Source organism: Callithrix jacchus, chromosome 4, assembly GCF_049354715.1.
Source record: "Callithrix jacchus isolate 240 chromosome 4, calJac240_pri, whole genome shotgun sequence".
Lineage (NCBI taxonomy): Eukaryota > Metazoa > Chordata > Mammalia > Primates > Cebidae > Callithrix > Callithrix jacchus.
In genome coordinates, this window is record NC_133505.1 from 167,028,492 (window position 1) to 167,055,342 (window position 26,851).

The 26,851-nt window shown below is 40.4% G+C and overlaps 1 protein-coding gene across 1 annotated transcript in view; it reads right to left on the reverse strand.

Annotated features, from left to right (window-relative positions):
- Positions 1-609: 609 nt before the first annotated feature.
- SLC22A2 (solute carrier family 22 member 2) overlaps positions 610-26,851 on the reverse strand; it is a 41,944-nt gene continuing 15,702 nt past the window's right edge. Inside the window, exons 8-11 of the mRNA XM_035297105.3 lie at positions 25,722-25,830; positions 24,926-25,038; positions 13,094-13,193; positions 610-1,246 (exon numbers count right to left, since the gene is read on the reverse strand). Coding sequence (XP_035152996.2) covers positions 1,180-1,246; positions 13,094-13,193; positions 24,926-25,038; positions 25,722-25,830 — 389 coding nt within the window. The 3' untranslated portion in view covers positions 610-1,179. The remainder of the gene's footprint in view (positions 1,247-13,093; positions 13,194-24,925; positions 25,039-25,721; positions 25,831-26,851) is intronic.

Below are 26,851 nucleotides of genomic sequence, written 5' to 3' on the forward strand. Positions count from 1 at the left end.
AAAATAGTTGAAAATTTCTCTGAGGAATTGGTAGAGGTGAAATAGGGCAAGAAAATTTTGTTTTTCATTATAAGCCTTATAATATTTAGCTTTTAAAATGTATTTATAATATTACTTTTATAAAATATTAACATATATTTTAAAATCTACAAATTGAGACATTTTTCCCAGAATAAAAAATGATAATGGTTTTTTTTTTTTTTTTTTTTTTGAGACGGAGTTTCGCTCGTTACCCAGGCTGGAGTGCAATGGCGCAATCTCGGCTCACTGCAACCTCCGCCTCCTGGGTTCAGGCAATTCTCCTGCCTCAGCCTCCCGAGTAGCTGGGATTACAGGCATGCGCCACCATGCCCAGCTAATTTTTTGTATTTTTAGTAGAGACGGGGTTTCACCACGTTGACCAGGGTGGTCTCGATCTCTTGACCTCGTGATCCACCCGTCTCGGCCTCCCAAAGTGCTGGGATTACAGGCTTGAGCCACCGCGCCCGGCCATGATAATGGTTTTATAATATTAACAACATTTTTTATTGAACTCTTCTCAAGATCTTTCATAGAAAACACACGTTCATGCTTATCCAGTCTAAATATGGAAGGACTTCATGATTACTCAAGTTGTATTCCTGATTCTTTTATTTGAGATTCACTTTAAGTCTAATCCAGATAATAATCAATGCATTTTAACAAATGTCTTCACCTGTGTTACTGAAAGGGCTATCTAAACTTCTTGACATACATTCTGGCAACTTTATATTGTTTTTGATGTTTTATTTCTTTAAGAAAATAGATGCTCCTCTTCCAACTTTACTGTTTTTCAGATTTTTTTTCTATTTTGATTTCCCTGGCCTAAAGTTCCCCTATGTATTCTGGTTAGATAGCATTGTAGAGAAAAGAATCAAATTTTTAAAAATACAAAGAAAAAATGAACCCTCTGGAAAACCAATGTCCAATGTCCTAGGAATGCTGAGAATAGAGTGAGCTGGAAGAACTTGGCAGGATCTGGTCCCATAGGTATACTTTTCCACAGTGGCGCATAGCCTCCACTGGCTACAGATCTAGGTTGACAGGGTTCAAAGGTAAGTTGGGTTGAGTTGTATGGGCTTTGAGATGAGTGCAGATATATCTGCTGTTGGTCTTGCTGTCATCAAAGTGAAGTCACAGCAGGAGTGATGGTCTCTCTTCTTAGTTCAGTGGAATGTCTACTTCCTGAACTTGGAGGTAAATCATCTTTTCTTTATTTTTTCTTGGTCTGCAATAAGAAATAAAAATGGGGAGGGGAGAAAGAAATCATCAGGAGGCTGAAAACCAAAATAAAGTGGGTAAATATAAGAAAAACAACAAATGATGATGAGCTTTGTTCAGAATTAGTCTTGCAATGTGTTCGAGTGGTGGTTCTCACAAAGAAAATAGACAGAACTTGTCGATAGCTCGTGTGGACAAGGTTGTTCCTAAAATTCTCTTATTGAATGGGAACTGGCCTAATAAGTTCCTTTTTAGGGTGTTTGCCTTTCTCTGTAATAGAGAATGTGGGTAAAGACTAAACAAATCTTATATCAGTTAATAATGAAGATTGCAAAATTTAGACATTGTTATCACTAGTCCTACAAATAGAATTTGAAAAATTATTTTCTCAAAGTGTATTTACTTTTGAACAGCTCGATAAATGAAGAATGCAATTAAAACATTTGTTTAAATTGCAAGTTAATCATCTTGTCTTTGTGAATGCCAGGACATTGCTGATATTCATTGCAGAAATGCTGCTTTCTTCATTTTGTTGTTCCCAGCTGTGTCCTTTGAACCTGTTCCTGTTTATAGCAGTATGGAATCTGGTGTGGGTTGCTCCCAGACACCCAGCATCTCACAGAATTTCTGCCACCTGGAGTTGGTTAGTCTTGTCTCAATTTCTGGACCAATCCAATCTAAGACGAGGGATGGCAACAGCTTACCCAAATCACCCTATGGTTTTGGAATTCTCTAAAGCTCCAGATGAAGGGGTACAATCAAGTCAGTTGAGCTCCTGTGGTCTCTGTGCCAACAACAATAGCAACTGCAGCAGCAGAAACAGCAACAGTAGTAATAGCAGCAATAGAAGCAACAACAGGAACAACAAAAGCAACAACAGCAACAACAGTAGCAGCAACAACAGCAGCAACAAAAGCAACAGCAGCAACAACAGTAGTAATAGCAGCAATAGAAGCAACAGGAACAACAAAAGCAACAACAGAAACAACAGTAGCAGCAACAACAGCAGCAACAGTAGCAACAGCAGCAACCACAGTAACAACAGCAGCAACAGTAATAGCAACAGTAGAAGCATCAGCAACAACAGCAGCAGTAACAATAACAAGAGCAACAGCAGCAACAATAGTAATAGCAATGCAGCAGTAATGGTAGCAGCAACAGGTATGACAACAGTAATACCGTCATCATCAGCAGCAATAGCAACAGTAGCAGCATCAGTAATAACAGCAATAACAACAGTATTGCTGTTATTACTGCAACAATAGTATCAGCAATAGCAATAACAACAGTAACAACATCAGCAGAACAGTAATAACAACAGCATCAGCAACAATAACAAAAACCACAGCAATGGTAGCAATAACAACAGTATTGCTGTTATTACTGCAACAATAGTATCAGCAATAGCAATAACAACAGTAACAACATCAGCAGCAACAGTAATAGCAACAGCATCAGCAACAATAACAAAAACCACAGCAATGGTAGCAATAACAACAGTATTGCTGTTATTACTGCAACAATAGTATCAGCAATAGCAATAACAACAGTAACAACATCAGCAGCAACAGTAATAGCAACAGCATCAGCAACAATAACAAAAACCGCAGCAATGGTAGCAATAACAACAGTATTGCTGTTATTACTGCAACAATAGTATCAGCAATAGCAATAACAACAGTAACAACATCAGCAGCAACAGTAAGAGCAACAGCATCAGCAACAATAACAAAAACCGCAGCAATGGTAGCAATAACAACAGTATTGCTGTTATTACTGCAACAATAGTATCAGCAATAGCAATAACAACAGTAACAACATCAGCAGCAACAGTAATAGCAACAGCATCAGCAACAATAACAAAAACCGCAGCAATGGTAGCAATAACAACAGTATTGCTGTTATTACTGCAACAATAGTATCAGCAATAGCAATAACAACAGTAACAACATCAGCAGCAACAGTAAGAGCAACAGCATCAGCAACAATAACAAAAACCGCAGCAATGGTAGCAATAACAACAGTATTGCTGTTATTACTGCAACAATAGTATCAGCAATAGCAATAACAACAGTAACAACATCAGCAGCAACAGTAATAGCAACAGCATCAGCAACAATAACAAAAACCACAGCAATGGTAGCAATAACAACAGTATTGCTGTTATTACTGCAACAATAGTATCAGCAATAGCAATAACAACAGTAACAACATCAGCAGCAACAGTAATAGCAACAGCATCAGCAACAATAACAAAAACCACAGCAATGGTAGCAATAACAACAGTATTGCTGTTATTACTGCAACAATAGTATCAGCAATAGCAATAACAACAGTAACAACATCAGCAGCAACAGTAAGAGCAACAGCATCAGCAACAATAACAAAAACCACAGCAATGGTAGCAATAACAACAGTATTGCTGTTATTACTGCAACAATAGTATCAGCAATAGCAATAACAACAGTAACAACATCAGCAGAACAGTAATAGCAACAGCATCAGCAACAATAACAAAAACCACAGCAATGGTAGCAATAACAAAAGCAACAATAGCAACAACAGCAGCAACAATCGTAGCAACAGCAGCAACAATAGCCACGGAAGCAACAGCATCACAATTAAGAGCAAGAACAGCAGCAACGACAGTCACAGAAATAGCAACAGCAGCAGTAGCGACAGCAGAGGTAGCAGCAATAATAGCAGAAATAGCAGCAACAGAAGTAGCAGTAATAACAGCAACAGCAGCAGCAGCAGCAATAATTACAATAGCAGCACAAACAGTAGCAGCAACACCAGATCAGAAGCAATAGTAGCAGCAGTAGCAAGAGTAACGGTAGCAGCAACAGCAATAGCAACAGTAGCAGCATCAGCAACAACCACAGCAACAGTAGCAGTAGCAGCATCGGCAGCAAGAGCAACAATAACAAAAGCAACAATAGCAACAGCATCAACACCAGTAACAGCAATAGCATCACAGTTAACAGCTACAATAGCCACAGCAACAGCAACAGTAGCAACAGAAATAGTAGTAATAACAGCAGCAGCAGCAGCAATAATTACAACAGCAGCAACAACAATAAAAGCAAAGATAGAAACAACAGCAATCGCGGCAGCAATCATAACAGCAACAGAAGCAATAGCAGTAACAATAGCAGCAATGACAACGTCAGCAACAGTAGCAGCAGTGACAGCAATAGTAACACCATCATAATCAACACCATTCTGTTGTTACAATGGCAGTAACAACAGAAGCAGCAACAATAACAACAGCAACAACATAAGCAAAAATAGCAGCAATAGTAGCAGCAACATCAGCAGTTGCAACAATAGCAGCTGCAGTAGCAACAGCAGCAGCAGCAGCAGCCATAGTAGAGCAATGACAACAGCATGAACAATAATAGCAGCAACAATTTCAGCAACAGCAGCAGCAGCAACAGCAATAGCAATAGCAACAGCATCATAATCAACAACAGCAATAACAACAGAAGCAGCAACAATAGCAGCAGCAGCAGCAACAATGTCAGCAACAGTAGCAGCAGCAACAATAACAAAAGCAACAACTCTAGCAATAGCAGCAGCAGCAAGAGGGCCAACGACAGTAGCTGCAGCAGTAACAAAAGCAACAACAGCAACATCAGCAACAATAGCAGCAGCAATAATTATAACAGCAGCAACAGCAGTGTCAGCAAAAGAAGCAACAACATCAGCAACAGCAGCGGCAGCAAGAGCAGCAGCAACAGTAGCTGCAGCAATGACAAAAGCAGCAACAGCAGCAACAGCAGTGACAAAAACAACAGCAGCAATAGTAGCAGCAGCAACAGTAACAGTAGCGGCAATAGCAGCAGCCACAACACTATCAGAGGCGACGACAGTAACAGCAGCAGTAGCGGTAGTAGCAATAACAGCAGCAGCAATAACAATGGAAGCATCAGCAACAATAGTAACAGCATCACAATCAACAACAGCACCAGCAGCAACAATAGCCACCGCAATAGCAACAGAAGCAGCAGCAGTAACAGCAGCAGCAGCAACAGTAGCAGCAGTAGCAACAGCAGCAAAAATTACAACAGCAGCAGCAGCAACAGCAACAGCAATAGGAACAAGTACAATAGCAACAACAACAGCAAAAACAAGAGCAGCAGTAACAATAATAACAGCAACAGCAGCAAGAACAGCAACAATAAGAATGGCAATAGCAGCAGCAGCAACAGCAACATCAGCCACTGGTGAGTGAATACTAACTAAACACCAAGCACTGGAGTGGGTGCTTCATTGCATTGTCCCATTCATGAGCCCAAGCCTCTGACAGTGAGACAAGTTCATGGGCCAAAGGATCTAGCCGCCGGGATTAAAACTTTGGCTTTTAATCACTTATTGGCTGTGTGGTTTTGCACAAGTCTTTTCTTTCTCTGGCCTGGGCCTTTTTTTCAGTTGTCAGTGGGGTTAATAATAATAACACCTATTTCATAGGATTGCTGCAAAGATTCAACGAGGGAATACAGGCATACCTCAGAGATGTTGAGGATTCAGTTCCAGACACCACAGTAAAGTAGATTTTACCGTAAAGTGAGTCATACATTTTTGTTGGTTTCCCAGTTCATATAAAAGTATGGTTATACTATACGGCAGTCCATTAAATGTGCACTATTATGTCTAAGAAAACAATGTAATTTAAAAATACTTTGTTTTTTAAAAATGCTAACAATCATCTAAGCCTTCAGTTGGTGGTAATCTTGCGGGTGGAGGCTCTTGCCTCTATGTTGATGGTTGCTGATTGATCAGGATAGTGGTTGCTGAAGGTTGAAGTGGCTGTTGAAACTTTTTAAAAGAATATGAAGTTTTCCACGTTGATTGACTCTTCCCTTCATGAAAGATTTTTCTATAGCATGCAATGTTGTTTTGATAGAATTTTACCCAGAGTAAAACATCTCAAATCCTGATGCTGCTTTATCAACTAAGTTGATGTAATATTCTAAATCCTTTGTTGTCATTTCAACAATGTTCACAGGAGCTCCACCAGGGGTAGATTCCCTCCCAAGAAACCACTGTTTTGTTTTTGGTTTTTTTTTGAGACAGAGTCTCACTCTGCTGCTAGGCTGGAGTGCAGTGGTGTGATCTTGGCTCACTGCAACCTCCACCTCCCAGGTTCGAGCAGTTCTCCTGCCTCAGACTCCAGAGTAGCTGGGACTACAGGCATGCACCACCATGCTCAGTTAATTTTGGTATTTTTAGTAGAGATGGGGTTTCACCATGTTGGCCAGGATGGTCTTGATCTCTTGGCCTCGTGATCTGCCTGCCTTGGCCTCCCAAAGTGCTGGGATTACAGGCGTGAGCCACTACTTCTGGCCAGGAAACCACTTTCTTAGCTCATCTCTAAGAAGCAACTCCTCATCTGTTCAAGTTTTATCATGAGGCTAAAGAAATTCAGTCACATCTTCAGGCTCTACTTCTAATTCTAGTTCTCCTGCTATTTCTATCATATCTGCAGATATTTTTTATGCTGATGTCTTGAGCTCTTCAAAGTTATCCATGAAGGCCCAAATCAACTTATTCAAAACTCCTGTTAACATACATATTTTGACCCCCTCCCATGATTCACAAATGTTCTTAGTGACATCTACAATGGTGAATCCTTTCCAGAAAGTTTTCAATGTACTTTGCCTAGATCAATCAGAGGAATTACCATCTATGGTAGCTACAGCCTTATAAAGTATATTTCCTAAATAATATTTGAATGTCAAAACCACTCCTTGATCGATGGGCTCCAGAATGGATGTTGGTTAGCAGGCATGAAAACAGCATTAATCTTTAGGCACATCTCCATCACAACTCTTGGGTGACCAGGTGTATGTATTGTCAATGAGCAGTAATATTTTGAAAACAATCTCTTTTTCCTAAGCAATAAGTCTAAACAGTGGGCTTAAAATATTCAGTAAACCATGCTGTAAACAGAAATACTTTTATCTGTACATAGGCTTCACTATTCTATGAGCATAAGCAGAGTAGATTTAACATAATTCTTAAGGACCCTATGGTTTTAATGGTAAATGAGCACTGGCTTCAACATCCAGTCACCAGCTGCTTTCACCTTTCACAAGAAAGTCAACCTGTCCTTGGAGCTTTGAAGCCAGGCATTGATTTTTCCTCTCTCACTATGAAGGTCCAAAATGGCATCTTCTTTCAATAGAAGGCTGTTTTGTCTGTATTGAAAATCTGTTGTTTAGTGTGACCACTTTCATCAGTGATCTTTGTTAGATCTGGATAACCTGCTGCAGGTACTATATCAACACTTGCTGTTTCACCTTGCACTTTTTTTTCCTTTTTAATTATAGTTTAAGTTCTGGGGTACATGTGCAGAATGTGCAGGTTTGTTACATAGTTATACACATGCCATAGTGGTTTGCTGCATCCATCAGCCCGTCATCTACATTAGGTATTTCTCCTAATGCTATCCCACTCTTAGCCTCCCACCCTCTGACAGGCCCTGGTGTGTGATGTTCCCTTCCCCGTGTCCATGTGTTCTCATTGTTCAACTTCCACTTATGAGTGAGAACACGTGGTGTTTAGTTTCCTGTTCTTGTGTTAGTTTGCTGAGAATGATGGTTTCCAGCTTCATCCTTTTTATGGCTGCATAGTATTCCATGGTGTATATGTGCCATATTTTCTTTATCCAGTCTATCATTGATGGGCATTTGGGTTGGTTTCAAGTCTTTGTTATTGTGAACAGTGCCACAATAAACATACATGTGCATGTGTCTTTATAATAGAATGATTTATAATCCTTTGGGTATATACCCAGTAATGGGATTGCTGAGCCAAATGGTATTTCTAGTTCTAGGTCCTTGAGGAATCACCACACTGTCTTCCACAATGGTTGAACTAACTTACACTCCCACTAACAGTGCCAAAGTGTTCCTATTTCTCCACATCTTCTCCAGCATCTGTTGTTTCCTGACGTCTTAATGATCACCTGACGTCTAACTGGTTGAGATGGTATCTCAGTGTGGTTTTGATTTGCATTTCTCTAATGACCAGTGATGATATGCATTATTTTCATATGTTTGCTGGCTGCATAAATGTCTCCTTTTGGGAAGTGTCTGTTCATATTTTTGCCCACTTTTTGATGGGTTTGTTTTTTTCTTGCAAATCTGTTTAAATTCTTTGTAGATTCTGGATATTAGCCCTTTGTCAGATGGGTAAATTGCAAAAATGTTCTCCCATTCTGTAGGTTGCCTGTTCACTCTAATGATAGTTTCTTTTGCTGCACCTTGCACTTTTATGTTATGGAGATGGTGTCTTTCCTTAAGCCTGATGAGCCAACACTTACTAACTTCGATGTTTTCTTCCACCACTTCTTCACTTGTCCCAGGCTTCATATAATTCAAGAGTTAGGACCTTGCTCTGGATAAGGCTTTGGCTTAAGGGAATGTTGTGACTGATTTGATCTCCTATTCAGACCACTCAAACTTCTCCATTATCAGCAATAAGGCTGTTTCATTTTCTTATTTGTGTGTTCACTGGAGTAGCATTTTTTAAACTTCTTTCAAAAACTTTTCCTGTGCATTCTCAACTTGGCTAACTGATGCAAGAGGCCTTGCTTTCGGCTTATGCTGGCTTTCAACATGCCTTCCTCACTGAGCTTAATCAAATTTAAAAGTTGAGACTTGCAACTCTTCCTTTCATTTAACACCTAGAGGGCACTGTAGAGCTTTTTTTTTTTTTTGAGAAGGAGTTTCGCTTTTGTTACCCAGGCTGGAGGGCAATGGCGCGATCTCGGCTCACTGCAACCTCCGCCTCCTGGGTTCAGGCAATTCTCCTGCCTCAGCCTCCTGAGTAGCTGGGATTACAGGCACGCGCCACCGTGCCCAGCTAATTTTTTGTATTTTTAATAGAGATGGGGTTTCACCATGTTGACCAGGATGGTCTCGATCTCTTGACCTCGTGATCCACCCGCCTCGGCCTCCCAAAGTGCTGGGATTAAAGGCGTGAGCCACCGCACCTGGCCCTGTAGAGCTATTAATTGGCCTGATTTCAGTATGGTTGTGTCTCAGGGAATAAGAAGGCCCAAGGAGAGGGAGAGAGGTGGGGGAACGGTCAGTGCATGGAACCGTCAGATCACACACATTTATCAATTAAGTTAGCTGTTTTACACAGACATGGTTTGTGGTGTCCTAAAGCAATTACAATAGTAGTATCAAAGATCACTGATCACTGATCACCGTTACAGGTATGATAATCATGGAAAAGTTTGAAATATTGTGAGAATTATCAAAGCATGCCATGGTGACCGGAAGTGAGCACCTGCTGTTGGAAAAGTGCTGCAGATAAACTTGCTTAATGTAGGGTCACTGTATACATTCAGTCTGTTAAAAAAATGCATGATACGCAAAACAATAAAAGGAAGTGCAATAGAAAAAGGCACACGAGAAGGGGATGGAAAGCACTGGGTAGAGCTCTTAGTAAATGTCAGTTACTGTTATCCTCATTTTACAGACAAGAAAACTGGCTTACGAAGTGAGATAAGGGGCCAGGCATGGTGGCTCACACCTGTAATCCCAGCACTTTGGGCAGCCAGGGTGAGCAGATCACTTGAGCTCCAGAGTTCGAGACCAGCCTAGGCAACATGGTGAAACCTGACTCTATTAAAAAAATACAAAAAATTAGCTGGGCACAGTGGCACATGCCTATAGTCCCAGCTACTTGGGAGGCTGAGGTGGGAGGATGACCTGAGCCAAGGAGATCGAGGCTGCATTGAGCTGAGATCAAGCCACTGTACTCCAGCCAGGGTAACTGGAGTGAGACCTTGTCTCAAAAAGAGAGACAGAAATACAGTGAGAAGTGAGATAAAGTATAGCGTATAAGTCCATACAGGCTACATTTGTAAGTAGGATAGGTTTAGTGCCCTTAGGAACCAAGTGACGTGGTTGGTGAGGGAAGGACCCTTGCCCTGCCATTTCTGCTGGCTCTCCTCAGTGCATGTGACACTGTTCTTGGGGTCAGTTTTCAGTGCCGGCTGTGGTCTGTCCTCCTGCTCTCACACATCCCTGCCTTCTGCAGGCTGCACTTCCCACCCCTCCCTCTGTAGATGCACTGTCCTCTGGCTCTGTCTCAGCCCTCCCACTCCCACTCTTCTGCAATTCCCCAAACCTTACACATATCTCTCGGTGAGTGGCGAACTGAGTTATGTGATACAGAAATAAAAACAGTGCAAATCTTCATAGGCATATTTATAGATCACATACCTGGAAAGAATATAAAATAACAACAGGAATGATCTTTTGAAATACGTCTTTAGCCTGCTTTGAACCCGCCTGATGAAAATGAACATCTGTGACAAGCAGTGGTGTGTGTATGCCCCTGAGCTGCATTTCTCCATCTTACAACAACTCAGAATGTATTTTAAAATTTGATTTCCAATAAGTAGTCTAGGCTTATATTTTCCTGTTTTATAGAATGGCTATAAAAGCTTCTATGAATAATAGCAGTGGCTCGTAGACATTAACTAGTGTCAGGCACTTCATTGACACTTGGTGAGTGTCAATTGGAACCACACTCACTGAGTGAGAGCGCTTAGTAAATGTTAGTTATATTACATTTTATTTTATTATTAGACGGAGACTTGCTCTGTCACCCAGGCTAGAGTGCAGTGGTGCAATCTCGGCTCACTGCAATCTCTGCCTCCTGAGTTCAAGTGATTCTCCTGCCTCTGCTTCCCGAGTAGCTGGGCCACCAGCTGTGCCACCGCACCCAGCTAATTTTTTTCTATTTTTAGCAGAGATGGGGTTTCATTATGTTAGCCAGGATGGTCTTGATCTCCTGATCTCATGATCTGCCTGCCTCGACCTCCCAAAATTCTGGGATTACGGGAGTGAGCCACTGTGCCTGGCCAATACTAGCTATTGTTATCCTCATTTTGCAGAAAGGAAAACAGGCTTAAGAAGTGAGATAAAGTAATAGGGTATGAGTCCACAGGCTATATTTGGAACCAGGACAGGTTTAGTGCCCTTAAGAACCATATCAACTTAATTAGTAACCAACTGACACTTAATTGGTATCAGGCACTTTACAAACATTTTCTTCTTTAATCCAGTGAGTAGGTGCTGTTGTCTCCATTGACAGATGAAGCAACTGAGGCTTTGAGGCATTAAAGCAATAAAGCCACACACAAGGGATGTGTGACGGCAGTGCTTCAGGTTCTACAGGCCGTGCTCTTCACCACATGTATTACTGCCTGCCTGGCACTGGTGCTGGCTAGAGGAAGGAACTTCGATTAGGGATGCTGTTGAAAGAACTTCAGCATTTGTTCCACTAATAATCGGTAGCTCCTGCTCTGTGTATGCCAGGCACCGTGCTAAGTTCCAGGTCAGGACTTAGACCTTGTCTTTAACGGGAGGTGCCCATGTATGTGGGAAGTTGTGTGGGGAGAGGGGTACGGGGTTGGAGATGGTTGATTTAGATGAAAGGTCTCCAACTCAAATGTCTGCATGCACCAGGCAGATCATACAATGTACCAAAGACAATAGGAAACAGTGAAGACTGTGGCCTCCTGCAGAGGGTGTGCCCTTCAGAAAGCATGGCTGACAGTTTCCTCCTACAAACTGCCAAGAAGAGGAAATATCTTCTCAATGTTACCAAATATTCTTTTTCTTTCTTTTTTTAAAAAAAAAAAACAGATCCTGGAAATCCAGTTTATATGGAATTTCCCAGTTAAAAAAATACTGTGTGGGCCAAATAAAGCACTGGAGAACTTGGTGACCTGCAGGCTTCGAGTGTGTGACCTCTGGCCAGTTTCAAACGCCTCTTCCAACTCTAAGACTCAATTCTAGGAAAAGCCTCAGATCACTGTGATTTACCAGCATTTTGCCCAAGTACTGAATATGTTAAACATGAAGGTTTGGTAGAAGGAATAAAAGTCAGTTTTTTGTGGTATCAGCAGGCCAAAAATGGAGTAAGAAGGAAAATAAAAATATCTAAATATGCTGCATAAACAAACTTGTGGAGAGAAATTCAGATAGTTCAACTGGTCTTCTGATTCACGGTCATTTAGGTTGTTTCCAAACTCTTATAAAAAATCGCCTTAATGACTAGTCCTGTACATGTGCCATTTTGCACATGTAAACTAGAAGTGTAGAGTGGCTAGGTTAAAGGACACACATGTCTGTGATTTTTATATTACCATTGCACTGTCCATTACAGAGGTGTCTAACTCCTACCAGCAACACGGGATCCTGCGTTTCTCCCCATTCTTCCCCAACATAGTGTGTTACCAAGTAGTTTTATTTCTGACTATCCAAGTAGTTATTAGTGCAGGGTTAATCTAAATTTTTCTTACTATGAAGGAGGTTGAGTGTATTTTCATATATTTAAGAGCTGTTTTTATTTCCTTTTCACTGAATTATTTGCTCAAATCTGTTGCCTATTTTGTTTTTTCTATTGGGTGGCTGCTCTTGCGGATTTTTAGGGGTCTTTATATATTGGGACAATTAGCCCAATGTAGAGTAGCAAATATTTTCCTCAAGTTTATAATTTTACTTTTAGCCCATGGTAGTCGTTTAATGCAGAATCTTTTATTTTTATGAAAGCAAACATATTGACCTTTCTCCTATGCATTCTGGATTTTTTGGGTCATGTTTAGAAAGACCTTCTCCACATGTAAGTTTAAAGACATTCTCTTATACTGTCTTTGTTATTTTACTGAATTTTAAAATGCTTTCAAGTCTTTGGCTGAGTGTGAATTTATCTCAGTGTATGATGTGAAGTATGAAGTCAGTCTCATTCTTCTTCCCAAACGGCTAGAGGGCTGTCCTAAAACCTTCATAGAACAGTTTATTCAGAGCTTTCAGCAGCCTACCTGTGCATATTTTCAACTTCCTCGATGGTCTCGGGCAAAGCCTTCCCTTTAGTTTCTGGTATCAACAGCACCAGACCTCCAGCAACCAAGCCAATCACAGCTGAAAGCCAAACAGATGAAAATCACATTAAGAACTGAAAAACTCAAGGTCTATCATTAGAGTTTCTTTTATTTTTGTTTAAAATATTTTTTGGGTGTTTTTCTGTACCTATTTACAGATTCCTTTGCCTTCTGTGATGCTGTATTTTCCATTATAAATATTATACCAGTTCCAAACTCCATTGAATTACAATTCCTAATAGGGAAATGAAATACTTAACATTTTGAGTCAAGGTTATTCTAGGGTAGAGGACATTGCCATCATATTAAGATACTTTGGAGTTAGAAAATAACTCAGCCAAAAATTAACTGTATGAAAAGGAGACCATAACTCTGCCAGTGTAATGCACGTAGTAAGAAACATAAGTCAGAAACTTGGATCATTTCCAGCAAATACAAGTGAATTATGTATCTATTACCATGTAAGAGCACTAAAAAGCATAGCCAGGATTTTAGTTAAAATTTAGGTGTTCACTAAATCCCATTGTTCCTTTTCTTCCTTTGTCTCTAGCTATAGTCTTTAATAATAAACATGTTTTTGTTTCTTTAGATTCTGATAAAAGTTTTGAGCTTTTAAAGTTGTATTTATATGTGTTTGAAAATAATAGAATACAGGAAATAGGATATGGGTTCTTTACTAGTTTCGAGGTCTCAAAACACTGCATGCCGGTCTCTATCTTTACACCCTCAGAAAATGGCTGAAACAGAAGCTGCAGGGAACAGAACCCAAGCTCTGGGAAGCTGGGCTCCAACTCTGGCCCCCTCACCTACTGGTCTCAGGGCCCTGGGAAGTTCTGTCATCTCTCTGATGCTCCAGACTTTCCTATACAAAGTGGGATAATACTGTCAAATCAAGTTTAGCTTACAGCTACCTCCTTACATATTTTAAGTTGGGCCTAAAGGTTTCTCTATACATTGTGAGCTATAGATGGAATTGTAAACACTGCAGCCCACTCCTGTGCTAAGTGAAACAGCCTTTGCAAAATTATGACTGAGACAATGAAAGAGATCTAACTTAATCGACTTCATCTTACTTCTAACCTCCAACCTGTCCTTGTTCGGTCTTGGGTGTAGTCTGAACTAACTTGGGGAGAAACTTACAGATTAAAACAAAGATGACGACAGCCAAAGCAGACATCTTTGTTACCTCGGGACTAGGTTGCCTTTGTAGGACTCACATTAGCCACACGATTAGAAATGATGGTTTAGGAGTCATGCAGCTGGAGGCTACAGGATTCGGACCGTTTCTAAACTGCTGGTAAAGTCAGTGCTGCAGATATTTTGCAGACCCTGCACTTGGTGGATCAGCTAGCACTACCCAAGTCAATAAACTGGCTTATCTGATTGTGTGACCCCCACCAAGAACTGACTCAGCACAAGAAGATAGCTCTGACTCCCTATGATTTCATCCCCAACCAATCTACACTTCCCCCAACCCACCAAGTTGTCCTTTAAAACTCTGCTCCCCAAATGCTCAGGAGATTGATTTGAGCAATAATAAAATTCCAGTCTCCCACACAGCTGACTCCCCGTGAATGACTCATTCTCTATTGCAATTCCCCTGTCTTTAGAAATTGGCTCTGTCTAGGCAGCAGGCAAAGTGAACTCCTTGGGCTGTTACACAGTCACCGAGTTTTAGCCAGTCAAATGCGGCCAACTGTTCAAACCATGTTCAAATAAGGAAAACGCCAAGCTGTAACCAATCCAGCTGCTTCTGTACATCACTTCCAATTTCTGTATGTGGCTTTCCTTTTTCTGTCTGTAAATCTTCTACCATGTGGCTGTGCTGGAGTCTCTGAGCCTACTCTGGCTCAGGAGGTTATCTGATTCACAAATTATTCTTTGCTCAATTAAATTCTTTTAAATTTAATTCAGGAGAAATTTTTCTTTAACAATACCACCTCATAGATGTAAACCAAAAATAAAGATTGAAGACCCCCAATTGATTGAATTGAACTGAAAAACTTCAAGGTTTTTCACCCGCACCCCTTCCCATTCAAACCCTGATGGGAAGAAGTAGGGGTCATACATGTCTCATTATACCCTCTCCCTTTTGGGGTTCAAGCACAATTCGCCAGTGTTAACATTAAAACACATCTTAAGACTGACATAACAGACTCTTTATAGGAATAAGATAGCAAATTCCTAACTGAATAACGTCACATGACAAAGAAGGAAATTAAAATATTTTACCCCAAAATGTATTTTCTTGCCCTAATTTGAAATGGCCTGGCAAAGCCATCTTTTGTGGAAAATATTTGCATCTGTAAAGAATCTCTATTACACTAACTAGATCTTTCTCCTTCTAGACCTCCCTATCCTGAAGGGATGAACTGAGAATCTAGCACCTTTTAAAGGTCTGAATAGGAAACACTTGCAGTTGTCTCTCAGGTCACTAGCTATGAGATTTCATCTACATAATAAGGGCCTTGGTTTCTATACATCTTTAGGTAATAACTCGTTAAAGCAATTGCCAATCAGAAAATCTTTGAATCCACCTATGACCTGGAAGCCCCTGCTTTGAGTTGTCTTGCTTTTCTGGACCAAACCAATGGATGCCTCATAAGTATCGATGGATGTCTTTTGTCTCCTTAATATGTATAAAACCAAGCTGTAACCCAACCACATTGGATACATGTTCTCAGGACCTCTTGAGACGGTGCCTCAGGCCATGGTCACTCATATTTGGCTCAGAATAAACTCTTTAAATATTTTACAGAATTTAGTTTTTTTCCTTGACATGTCAGAGGTGTTTGAAATACAGCAACTTTACCTTGAATAGGGAATGGGTAAAATAAGGCAGAGACTTACTGGGCTGCCTTCCTAGATAGTTAGGCATTCTATGTCACAGGATGAGATAGGAGGTCAGCACAAGATACAAATCATAAAGACCCTGCTAATCCAACAGGCTACAGTAAAGCCAGATAAAACCCACCAAAACCAAGATGGTGATGAGAGGGACCTCTGTTAGTTCTGACTGCTACACTCCCACCAATGCCATGGGAGTTTACAAATGCCATGCCAACATCAGGAAGTTACCCTATGTGGTCTAGAAAGGGGAAACTCATGAATAGTCCACCCTTTGTTTAAGCATATAATCAAGAAATAACCATAAAAATGGGCAACTAGGAGCTGATCTGCCTGTGGAGTAGCCATTCTTTATTCCTTGACTTTCCTATTAAACTTGTTTTCACATTACTATATGGACTTGTCCTGAATTCTTCCTTGCATAAGATCCAAGAATCCTCTCTTGGGGTCTGCATCAGGACCCCTTTTCAGTAACATTTTTTGGGTGAACAGTGAAGGGATGATACTGAGAAGACCCCCCAGCCCAAAGGAATTAGCCAACTTTGGGTTATTGATTAGCAGCACTGATTAGCCAACTTTGGGTAAGTGGTGGGGTACCCAGGTAAAGGACATGATTGGGTCAGCGGCCCAATTTAGGGGAGTTAGAGTCTCTCTTATGACAGAGAGGGTTGGCTGGGTGCAGTGGCTCATGCCTATAATCCCAGCACTTTGGGAGGCCAAGGCGGGTGGATCACCTGAGGTCGGGAGTTCCAGACCAGCCTGACCAACATGGAGAAACCCCATCTCTACTAAAAGTACAAAATTAGCCAGGCCTGATGATGCATGCTTGTAGTCCCAGCTACTTGGGAGGTTGAGGCAGGAGAATCACTTGAACCCAAAAAACAAAGGACACAAACTCATCCTTTTTGATTGCTGCATAATATTCCATGGCAATGACACTTGACTGAGCTTCGATTTGAGACGTAACTTAGGAAGGTTAGAGTCCTTCCTAAGACTGAGGGGTTTAGAGGCCCCTCACAGTAAAATTTCTCTCAGCTCAGAACAAGTTTGGCACTATGGGATGTCAACTGCTATTTTCTTTGAATTAATTTCTCTTGCACTCTGCTAATGGCTATGGGTGATAGGATTAGGCATATGCAGGATCATGGAATATGGGGAGCTTTATTTCTCCCTACGAGTGACACTTGAGAGCTGATAGGACAGTTGGAAAAGATCGCTTCACTACTGACAAGCAGTCACCTGAACTTTTCAGGGTTGCTGTAATAGGTGGGTTTTTTTCTGACCTCCCTGAGCACCTTGCCTTCCCCACCCTGGTGCAGGTAATGTTTTTCTCTATTTCTCTCCTTTCTCTTTTCTATTTTTCCTGTTACTCAGGGCAACTGTCTGCTCTTTCATCTTGCCCAGAGACCGTATGTTGAAAAATGTCCTTGGGAGCTTGAACTTGTAACCACATGGCAGTTTTTCTCTTGGTTTTCACCATCCAACAGAAAGGAATTTGGGACTTCGTGTCATACTTATTCCAAAAAATTATCTTGAGCAGTTAAAAGCCTTTGCAATCTCAGAATTGGCTGCTCTAAAATCCTTCTGGGAAGAAGAATGGAAACCAGCCAATACTGTAGCTCAATAGCTAAGGCTTCACCATTTTACAACGGGGACCCAGGTTCAATCCTGGCTTAGGGAATGAGTCCTTTCTGGTTTAAAATCTGTATAACCTTTACCACTTGTTAATTCTCTTCTCCTCCATAAACCATCTTGAACTTTCCTTTCTCTGAGCACAAAAATGTTGGCCATTTGGCATGGCTAAAGTGGGGTAACAAGAGATTTAAAGTAATTTTTGAGTGCTATGGTTAAAAGTCAGTTTATTCAAGCTCTAACAGCCTGGAACGCCTTGGAAAAAACAGAGGAGGTATCACAGATCCCCTTTTGGAAAAACCTCTATTTTCCTCACAAAACCCCAGGAATTAGAAGTGGATGGATCCTTCTCTGAAATCTAAGGCTCTGTTCTGTTTTGCATTGCATTATCTGATGTTTTTGACTTTGGAGAGCATCAGAAATTAAAATTACTACAAATTATGAGGCAGTTTTGATGTATGATAAATAGGTAGGAAATATAGTTTTGGGGATAGCTAATGGCAGTTATGGTGACATACTCAGCTCTTTGCAAGTTTGGATCAGAAAAGCATACTCTTGGCAACACGGAAGTTATGAAAATGTCCCACTTCCCACTGAGAGATAAGACTCCCGTAAGAGATGGGCTGATTTCCTGTTTTTGGGTTACAGGATCTGGTATAAAAATGAGACCCTTAATTTTGGGAATCTGTTTTTGCTTTTCAGCTGTGCCAGCTTAATAGGCCCTAGAAGTTGCATACTTTAAAAAGTAACAAATAAAAATCTTAAAAGTACTAAACTTTCTTCTGTCTGTGAATTTATATATGTTGTGTGTGTGTGATATGAAAGAGCTTTGATTAATTGTTTTAAAAATAATAAGAGCTTAAGTCAAATATTTTTGTCAGAAAAGTAAACAGTGTAATACCTTTTATTTCATGTGACTTAAGTAATTTTTGGGAAATAAAAACCGTTTTACATACTAGGTGTGTAAAAAAAGTAAAATGTGTTTTTGGTAAAAGACTATAAGAAGTCATGGAAATGTGGATTTTTCTGCCTAAAGGGTTAAAGGATTGTTTTAAGTTAAATAATACAAAGCTGAAGGTTTGAACAAGTTATGGAATGTTTGTGAAAAATTAATCATGCAAAAAAATTCCGTGTGAACATATTGGCTAAAGTTAAAGAGGTATTATTCAGTTTTTCCATAAACTGAACATTAGAATAAAAGCACCATAGGGTTTTTTTAAGAGCACTGATCTGCTCTTTAATAAAAAATTTATAAAGAGTTATAAAAAATTTATGAGAATCCTACCTTATGGTCAAACATTAAAACTGGGTAGATATGTCTATGAAGTTTCATTACAAACAGTTTAACATTAATAGTACACTAATATAAAAGTGAAATTTGGCTTACATAGTATAAAAGTCAAACAGGAAGCATTGTCAAATATGAAATGGTGCTTGGTTGTTTTGGGGCTCTATTTGTATAAATGTCCTAATGATATGTGGTCCAAAATTAAGTGAAACTCCTATATCTTAGTGTACATTACCAGTAATAATTATAATTGTTATGTAAATTAATGTGTGCCACAGAATTAACAAGTTTCTTTATCAATTGTGTTTTTGACTGTGGCTGCCCTAAGACTTTGCCATACACAGACAATTGTTGTCTTGTTTGAGCTCTACAAAAGGTGGTTTTGTAATCAACTACAGGACTTTACAGGTATTCTTGAATGCAGGTTTCTGATAACTTTGGAGATTGTGAATTAGAATAGAGGAAAATACTTTCAGGACTGTCACAGAGAGGTGAAATGTTCATGTATATCAAACAAAGCAGGAGTTAACTGCATGCACCGAACTAATACAAGACTAAAGTAATCTTTTTAACTTTTTGCTGAAAACATTGCTGATCCTTTGTTTTGTTTTTCAGAGTCAAGGAAACTTTTCTTTTGAGCTATTAATAATTACAGCTTATGGCAATTGAGTCAAGTACATTTCTGTGAACAAACTTTGGAACATATTTGTTTACCTCTACATGATTTCTCTAAAATTTGAAAACTATTTGTGAGTATTCTTAACTTATAGCAATATAGTTATTTGCATAAGTGCAATTAAAAAATCTGTTTTCTTTTGCAACAAGACACAAGTGGAGAAAATTGTTATTTTTACCAAGGCTTTGACTGGAATGGTGTGCTTCCCTTTAAGGAATCAAGCCTAACTTGTAGAGCCAGTAAAAGCCCTGTGGGAAAACTGGCATCATACCTTGTCTACATAGTCCCCATACAGAGTTCCTGACCTGTGGTAAGTAAAAAATGTCACTTTTTGACAGGCCCAGGAACCCTGAGTTATTTGGGGACCTCAAGAGGAGAGAAATTTACTAAAATCATGGGTATTTGAGGGTACAAACCCATGGATGGGCTTGGCTTTGAAAAAAACATTTTATGAGATTCCTTTTATGGAACAGTTTTGCCAAAGCCAATTTAAAAAGCTTATATGAAAAATAATTACTTCTGCTGCACTTTATACAAATAATCAGGCCAAGTATAATAAAGCGAATCAGTCTTACCATGATTTGTCTTTAGTAAAAATGGGAAAATGGAGAGAGAAAAATTGTGTTTCAAGAACAATGGTACACCTGTTATTATACTCTAGTCTCATCAGTTGTTTTAAGCCTTTTTCCCCCTGCAATTTAGATTGACCCTGCTCATTCCAACCAGTGATTCCTGCAGCTCAGAAGAAACAAGAGGCGGCTGGGCGCAGTGAATCATGCCTGTAATCTCATCACTTTGGGAGGCTGAGGTGGGTGGATCATGAGTTCAGGAGTTTGAGACCATCCTGGCCAACATGGTGAAACCCCATTTCTATTAAAAATACAAAAATTAGCTGGGTGTGGTGGCTGGTGCCTGTAATCCCAGCTACTTGGGAAGCTGAGGCAGGAGAATCATTTGAACCTGGGAGGCGGAGGTTGCAGTGAGCCAAGATCGCGCCATTGCACTCCAGCCTGGGCAACAGGGTGAGACTCTGTCTCACAAAAAAATAAAAATAAAAAAGAAAGAAAAAGAAGAAGAAGAATCAAGAGGGATGGGTAATATAAAAATCTGGATCAATTTTCTAATTCTGGTCACACTGGAATCACCTAGTGACCCCATATCAGCATGGTTTCAATAATTGCCAAGTTCATGGAAAGCCTTCTAATTTAGTTTACCTGGGATAATTTTGCTTATTTTGCTTTACTATTGTGGAATATATTGCTGTTGGACTCTTTGTGTAGAAATACAGGATAAGCTTACCAAAAGTTTTCTTAAATTAAACTCTTATTAATCTTCCAGATACCTCTTTTTGTCAAAACTCAGAGTTATGAATGGCCCTCACCATAGTGATGCCTTCTAACTGAGCTCTCTACCCTAAATACAAGAGACCCTAACAGTTAATCAGAAATATCACTGCTCCTAATCAGCATGAAGACGTTACAGAGGATGGATCTTCCTCTCTCTGCAACCATTAGGGTTAAGGGTTCTCTCATAAAATGTAGTGGGGAAATCTCAGAGGCATTCAAACCAGAGCTGCTTTATCCTGAAGAGGGGCTAGGTAAAACAAGACTAAGACTTAGTGGGCTGCATTGAGTAAGGCATTCTGTGTCACAGGATAAGATAGGAGGTCAGCACAAGATACATAGGTCATAGATCATAAAGTCCTTGCTGATCAAACAGGCTGCAATAATGAAGCCGGCTATAACCCACAAAACCACGATGGTGATGAGAGTGATCTCTGTTAGTCCTCACTGCTACACTCCCACCAGTGCCATGAAGTTTACAAATGCCACGCCAACAGCAGGAAGTTACCCTATATGGTCTAAAAATAAGAAACTCATGAATAGTCCACGCTTTGTTTAGCATATAATCAAGAAATAACCATAAAAATGGGCAACCAGAAGCCCTCAGGGCTGCCCTGCCTGTAGGTAGCCATTTTTTATTCCTCGACTTTCTTAATAAACTTGCTTTCACATTACTCTATGGACTTGCCGTGAATTCTTTTTTGTGTGAGGTTCAGGAGCCCTCTCTTGGGGTCTGGATCAAAACCCCTTTCTGGTAACAAGCCAGGCTTGTTATGAGGCTGACATGAGTTAATGTTGTCAGGGCTTAGAATAGTACTTGGCACATGGTATAAACAACGGAATTGCCTACTAAATAATTAACCTCTCAAAATCTCTCTCCAAGCCTCCCAAGATTCACTTGGTTATTGTATTGTAACTAATGCAAACAAGAAACACATTCGGTGGGCATCTGAATCTCTGAAGTGAGTGAATCATGATAAATACAACTGATTAATCAAATTACCATTCATCTGGCATTTTATATTTGCAAAGACAGGCCTAATTAACCAGAATAATCCTTATTGATGTTCTCAATGCTCTTTCAGCCAGTATTTTCCAATGTGGTGACTTTCAGGCTTCTTCGATTATCATTTTATGGCTATTTCAAGACCACAATTAGTATATTATTATTGTGTGGAAAAGAAAGGGAAAGAGGTTAAGATGCAAAACTGTTAGGGTTGCTTTCTGTTAGCCACTCATATTAAAGATTGGTGAGGGAATAATATGAAATTACTTTCAAGAATAAAATTGGAATTGTCTTGAGTTTACTTTGAATATATAGTTATAGTCCTGTATCTTTTCTGCAGGAAGGTGTCAGGCAGGAACAAGGGTCAAGCTGGTTGCTCTTGGCCTGGACTTTGCATTGCTTTGTTAAATAGCACTTAGAGAAACATGAAATTATCAGAGGTGTTTGAACCTGAGTGACTCCAACTTGGATAGGGGCTGGGAAAAATGCAGCTGAGACCTACCAGGCTGCATTCCCAGGAGGTTAGGCATTCTTAGTCACAGGATGATGGAAGGTCAGCAAAAGATACAGGTCACAAAGACCTTGCTGATAAAATAGGATGTGGTAAAGAAGTGGGTCAAAACCCACCAAAACCAAGATGGTGATGAAAGTGACCTCTGGTCATCCTCACTGCTCATTATACACTAATTATAATGCATTAGCATGCTAAAAGGCACTCCCACCAGTGCCAGGACAGTTTACAGATGCCAAGCTAATGCTCGGAAGTCATCCTATATGATCTGTAAAGGGGAAGAATGCTCAGTTCCAGGAATTGCCCATCCCTTTCCTAGAAAACTCATGAATAATCCACCCCTTCTTTCTAGCATATAACCAAGAAGTAACTATAAGCACACACAGTGGAGCAGCCCATGCCACTCTTCCACCTGTGGAGTAGCCATTCTTTATTCCTTTTATTACTTTCTTAATAAACTTGCTTTTATTTTACTCTCTGGATTCAGGTCAAATTCTTTCTTGTGTAAGATCCAAGAACCGCCTCTTGAGGTCTGGATCAAGACCCCTTTCCGCTAACAAAGTAACCATTTGCAATCCAAAAATGTCCTGCTGACCCATTGGTCACCCACTGTCCACCTAAGGGAGTGGCCAAGACTGAGTGGTATCTAACTTCCTCCATGGCAGGAAGGAGTCCAGAGGGTGGGATGGGCACCTCCTCAAGATGAAAAGAGGGTTCTAGGGACAGGTTCCTTAGCCAGTGTTTGGGGAGAAAGGAATAGGGGTCACATATGTCTCAGAAGTAGCGCCAGCTACTCCGTGGCCAGGTTATCTCAGGATAAAGACGTTGTGCTCTGTCAACTTTGGCTGTCTTATTGTTATTAAACTGGATCGTGCAGGAATTCACTGGATCTGTTTTCCAATGGTTTGGAAATTTTGCTGGCAGATCTAGAGCAGTGGAAAATTTTCCCCCTCACAAATTCCATGAGAGGGCAAGAGAAGGAATGAGCAGGGCAGCTGCGTGGGGCATTGTGCAGCCTGAGGAATGAAGGGGTAGGAGCTTCCTCTGATAACCGAAATGAGTGACTGAGGAAAAAGTCCCATCAGTCAAGGCTTATCAAGTCAGCTTTAGCGCATGTCCCTGAAAACCATAAGCCACAGATACATCAGTGGCTGTTTCTACAAAGAGGCTTTCAGGAGGTTAGTATTTATACATTTCCTTAAAGTAGGGAGGCAGGAAGGGAGAGTGGCAGACAGGCCGTAGAGAAATGGTTCCATTCTTGTGGGACTTTAGCTGGTGCCCAATTAGGTGTACAGTTTACATCGGATAAGGTGAATGTTTGAGGAGAAAATGGGAGTAAAGGAAGAATCAATTATGCAGGCCTCTCTGGGTATGTGGAGGAATGACTTGTCTTTGCTCTGTACCTCAGGAGGTAAGCTTGCAATGAACATGATCAGGGTGGAATCAACAGACTTTAGTTTTAGGAGCTAAGCTTAGACTGTAGACCTAAAATTCTTGTCTACAAATAAAGAATTTACTTATGAATGATCTGCAGGGGAGGTCCTTTGTAGATGCCTGAGGCAGGAGGTATAATGCTTGTAACAGCTATTCATCTGGAAGAGGGTGTTGCATGACTCAGCCTCTAGGGTCAGCCTTCCTTTTTGCCTAAGGATTTTGGGGGTCCTGAGATTTTTAAAGTTCCCTTTCCATCCCATGTGCATCTGAGAGCGAAATCTCTTCCTCTTCTCTTTCCCTAAATTGAGTGTTATATGCCCATGGGAAAAAGCATCACATATTCAAATTAAAAGCAGCTCAGAATGGGTGTCAAAGGAGATTGAAATGGATGCACTGAGGTGTTCCAGTGAACCAAAGAACGCTCAGTACTCATATATTCCTGCTGGCAGTAGCAGAAGCGAAGTGTTGTGTGACGCTCCTGAAATCTAATCGCTCCAGGTGCATTGACACAGGTGCTCCATTATGCTGATGTGCTTTCTAAATGTGAGTCTTAATTTCCTCTGTGTTTTGAAATTGCCTTTTGCAAAAATTTAATCTCTTTCTTTGAAGTAAGAAGCAAAAGGGCTTTGTGTTTCACTGCCTCTGGGCATGGAGGAGTTAACTCTTTGACAGAGACCTCAGGAGGGATGGAAATCAGCAGAGAGAGAGTTAGGGGCCTGCTACTGGGAAACTTTCTCCCTTCTCATTCTTCTGGTCAACCTTCTGCCTCTATGGCAGGAGTCCCGTACTTGAGTATTAGTAGTAACTGATAATATTACGAATACTGAACTAATATTATTGATCAGTATTACTAATACTAATAATATTACTCATTACTAGGCACGTCTGAGAAGGATGCAAGCTGCAGACACATCATTACTACCAGGAGTAGTAATTAGTAGTTACTAATAGGCATGACACCTGTTCTGAAGTAGAGAAGTGAAGTTCTCTAGAAAAATAAGTTTTCATTTAAAGACATCTATGAAGATTTCTTACCAAAAACCATCAGCGGGAGCTCAAGCCAAATGTTAGTGAGCCGGTAGACCAGGAATGGCGTGATGATGCCACCAATGTCACACATCGAGGAACAGACGAGGACGCCAAGATTCCTAGAATGCAGGACACTGATTTAATTTGTTAACTTATCACAGTGCAGCAGTCGTCTCCCACCCACCCCTGAATAAATACTTCTTCAAATCATTAAAATGTTCAAGAGCTGTGGTGTACATGCTGAAGTGACAGGTGCACCAAAATCTCAGACATCACCACTGAAGAGCTTATTCATGTGCTCATACACCACCTGTTTCCCAAAAACCTATTGAAATAAAAAAATAAAATGTTCAAGAATTTAAAAAATTATTCACGTTAATTTCAATACACAAAATTGATATATATATAATTTCATTTATATTCTGTCGTTTTTGTTTTATATAAACTTTAAGATGTTTTTTAACGATGGGAGGAGCAATTGTTTCTTTTTACTTCCATCACCTGGCTTCCCTAAGCTGTTTCTGTGGACCTGTTTGTGCTGTTCCAAATCAATCTCCCTTGTAGCCATTGGGTAATCCCCGTCTTGCAATTCAATTATCTGTTCTTACCATGGCTTCTGTATTTTACCCCAGCCTGTAAGTGTGAGAGGTAAACTGCTGGGCCTGGCTGGACCTTTAAGCGTTCTCACCTTCCCTTACACTGTGTTTTGAAGGTAAGGTGTCCTCCGTCTGCATCTGCGGTGGTTCCAGCCAATGAACAAATGTCCCACCCACCCTCTTCATGCTAAGGAAAATACACTCACCTAATGAATGTTGGGTACAGCTCGGCATTGACCAGGCAGACTATCTCAAAGGCCATTGTGATTCCCATTCTTCCCAAGCATGAGATAATAATTTTTAGCCATTGTAGATCTACAGGGGAAGAGCACACCACTTATCCATATGCAGACGATTCGCCATCTTCAGACAATGCTCCAGAGGGGGATTTGCAAGGAGAAATTCCCCATCCCAGAACGGGACAAGAAAGAAAAATGACTTCTTCTATAGGCTCATGTTAATGTCAACAGATTCTCATGTTCCTTCATCTTAACCTCAGACACAGGCTATTTCTCTCTTTTTAAAAAGACTTTATTTTTTTTTTTTTGAGCAGTTTTAGGTTCATAGCAAAATGGAGAGGAATAGAGAGCTTTCCCTCATAACTCTGCCCCCACACATGCATTACCCCCTGCCTATTATCAACATTCTCCACGACGTGGAATGTTACTTGATGAATCTTCAGTGACAACCATAATCACCCCAATCCATAGATGGCATTAGGGTTCACTCTTGGTGGTACACCTCTGTGGGTTTGGACAAATGCATAATGATCTGTATCCACTATTTTAGTATCACATGGAACAATTTTATTGCCCTAAAAATTCTCTGTGTTCTCTTAACTTTAGACCTCAGTTGTTATTGACAATGGAGTTATACCAGTTTCCAAAGCTGGGCCAACTTTAGTCTATAGAGGTCAAAGAAAGAGCAAACTATAGGCACATTCAAATGACTGCTAATAACTAATGGATTCAAATAAAACTCTATATTGCTCAAAGGATTCTCTTATACAGGTGTTTGTTCCCTTTAATTGAGAAAGCATTTTAAAAGGAAAAAAGGAACTGAATAGCTGTTTATGGATGGCACTTACTTGCATTTTTCTCATTTATTCTACAGGTTGATTCAGGGAGGTCAAGAGATTCCCCTAATTAACACCTAGGAAGTGCTGGAGTAAGACCTTGACTTGGGCCTGCTCCACCCCAAGGCCCATGCTCTCTGCTCCAGGTCATCTTGATGGCCCGTAGCATGGGGCTCTGTAATCTCTCTTGTTATATTATACCAAGAAACTGGGTGCAATTTTTCCCAAAGGGAGGCTGGCCACATACATTTGCCCAGAAGA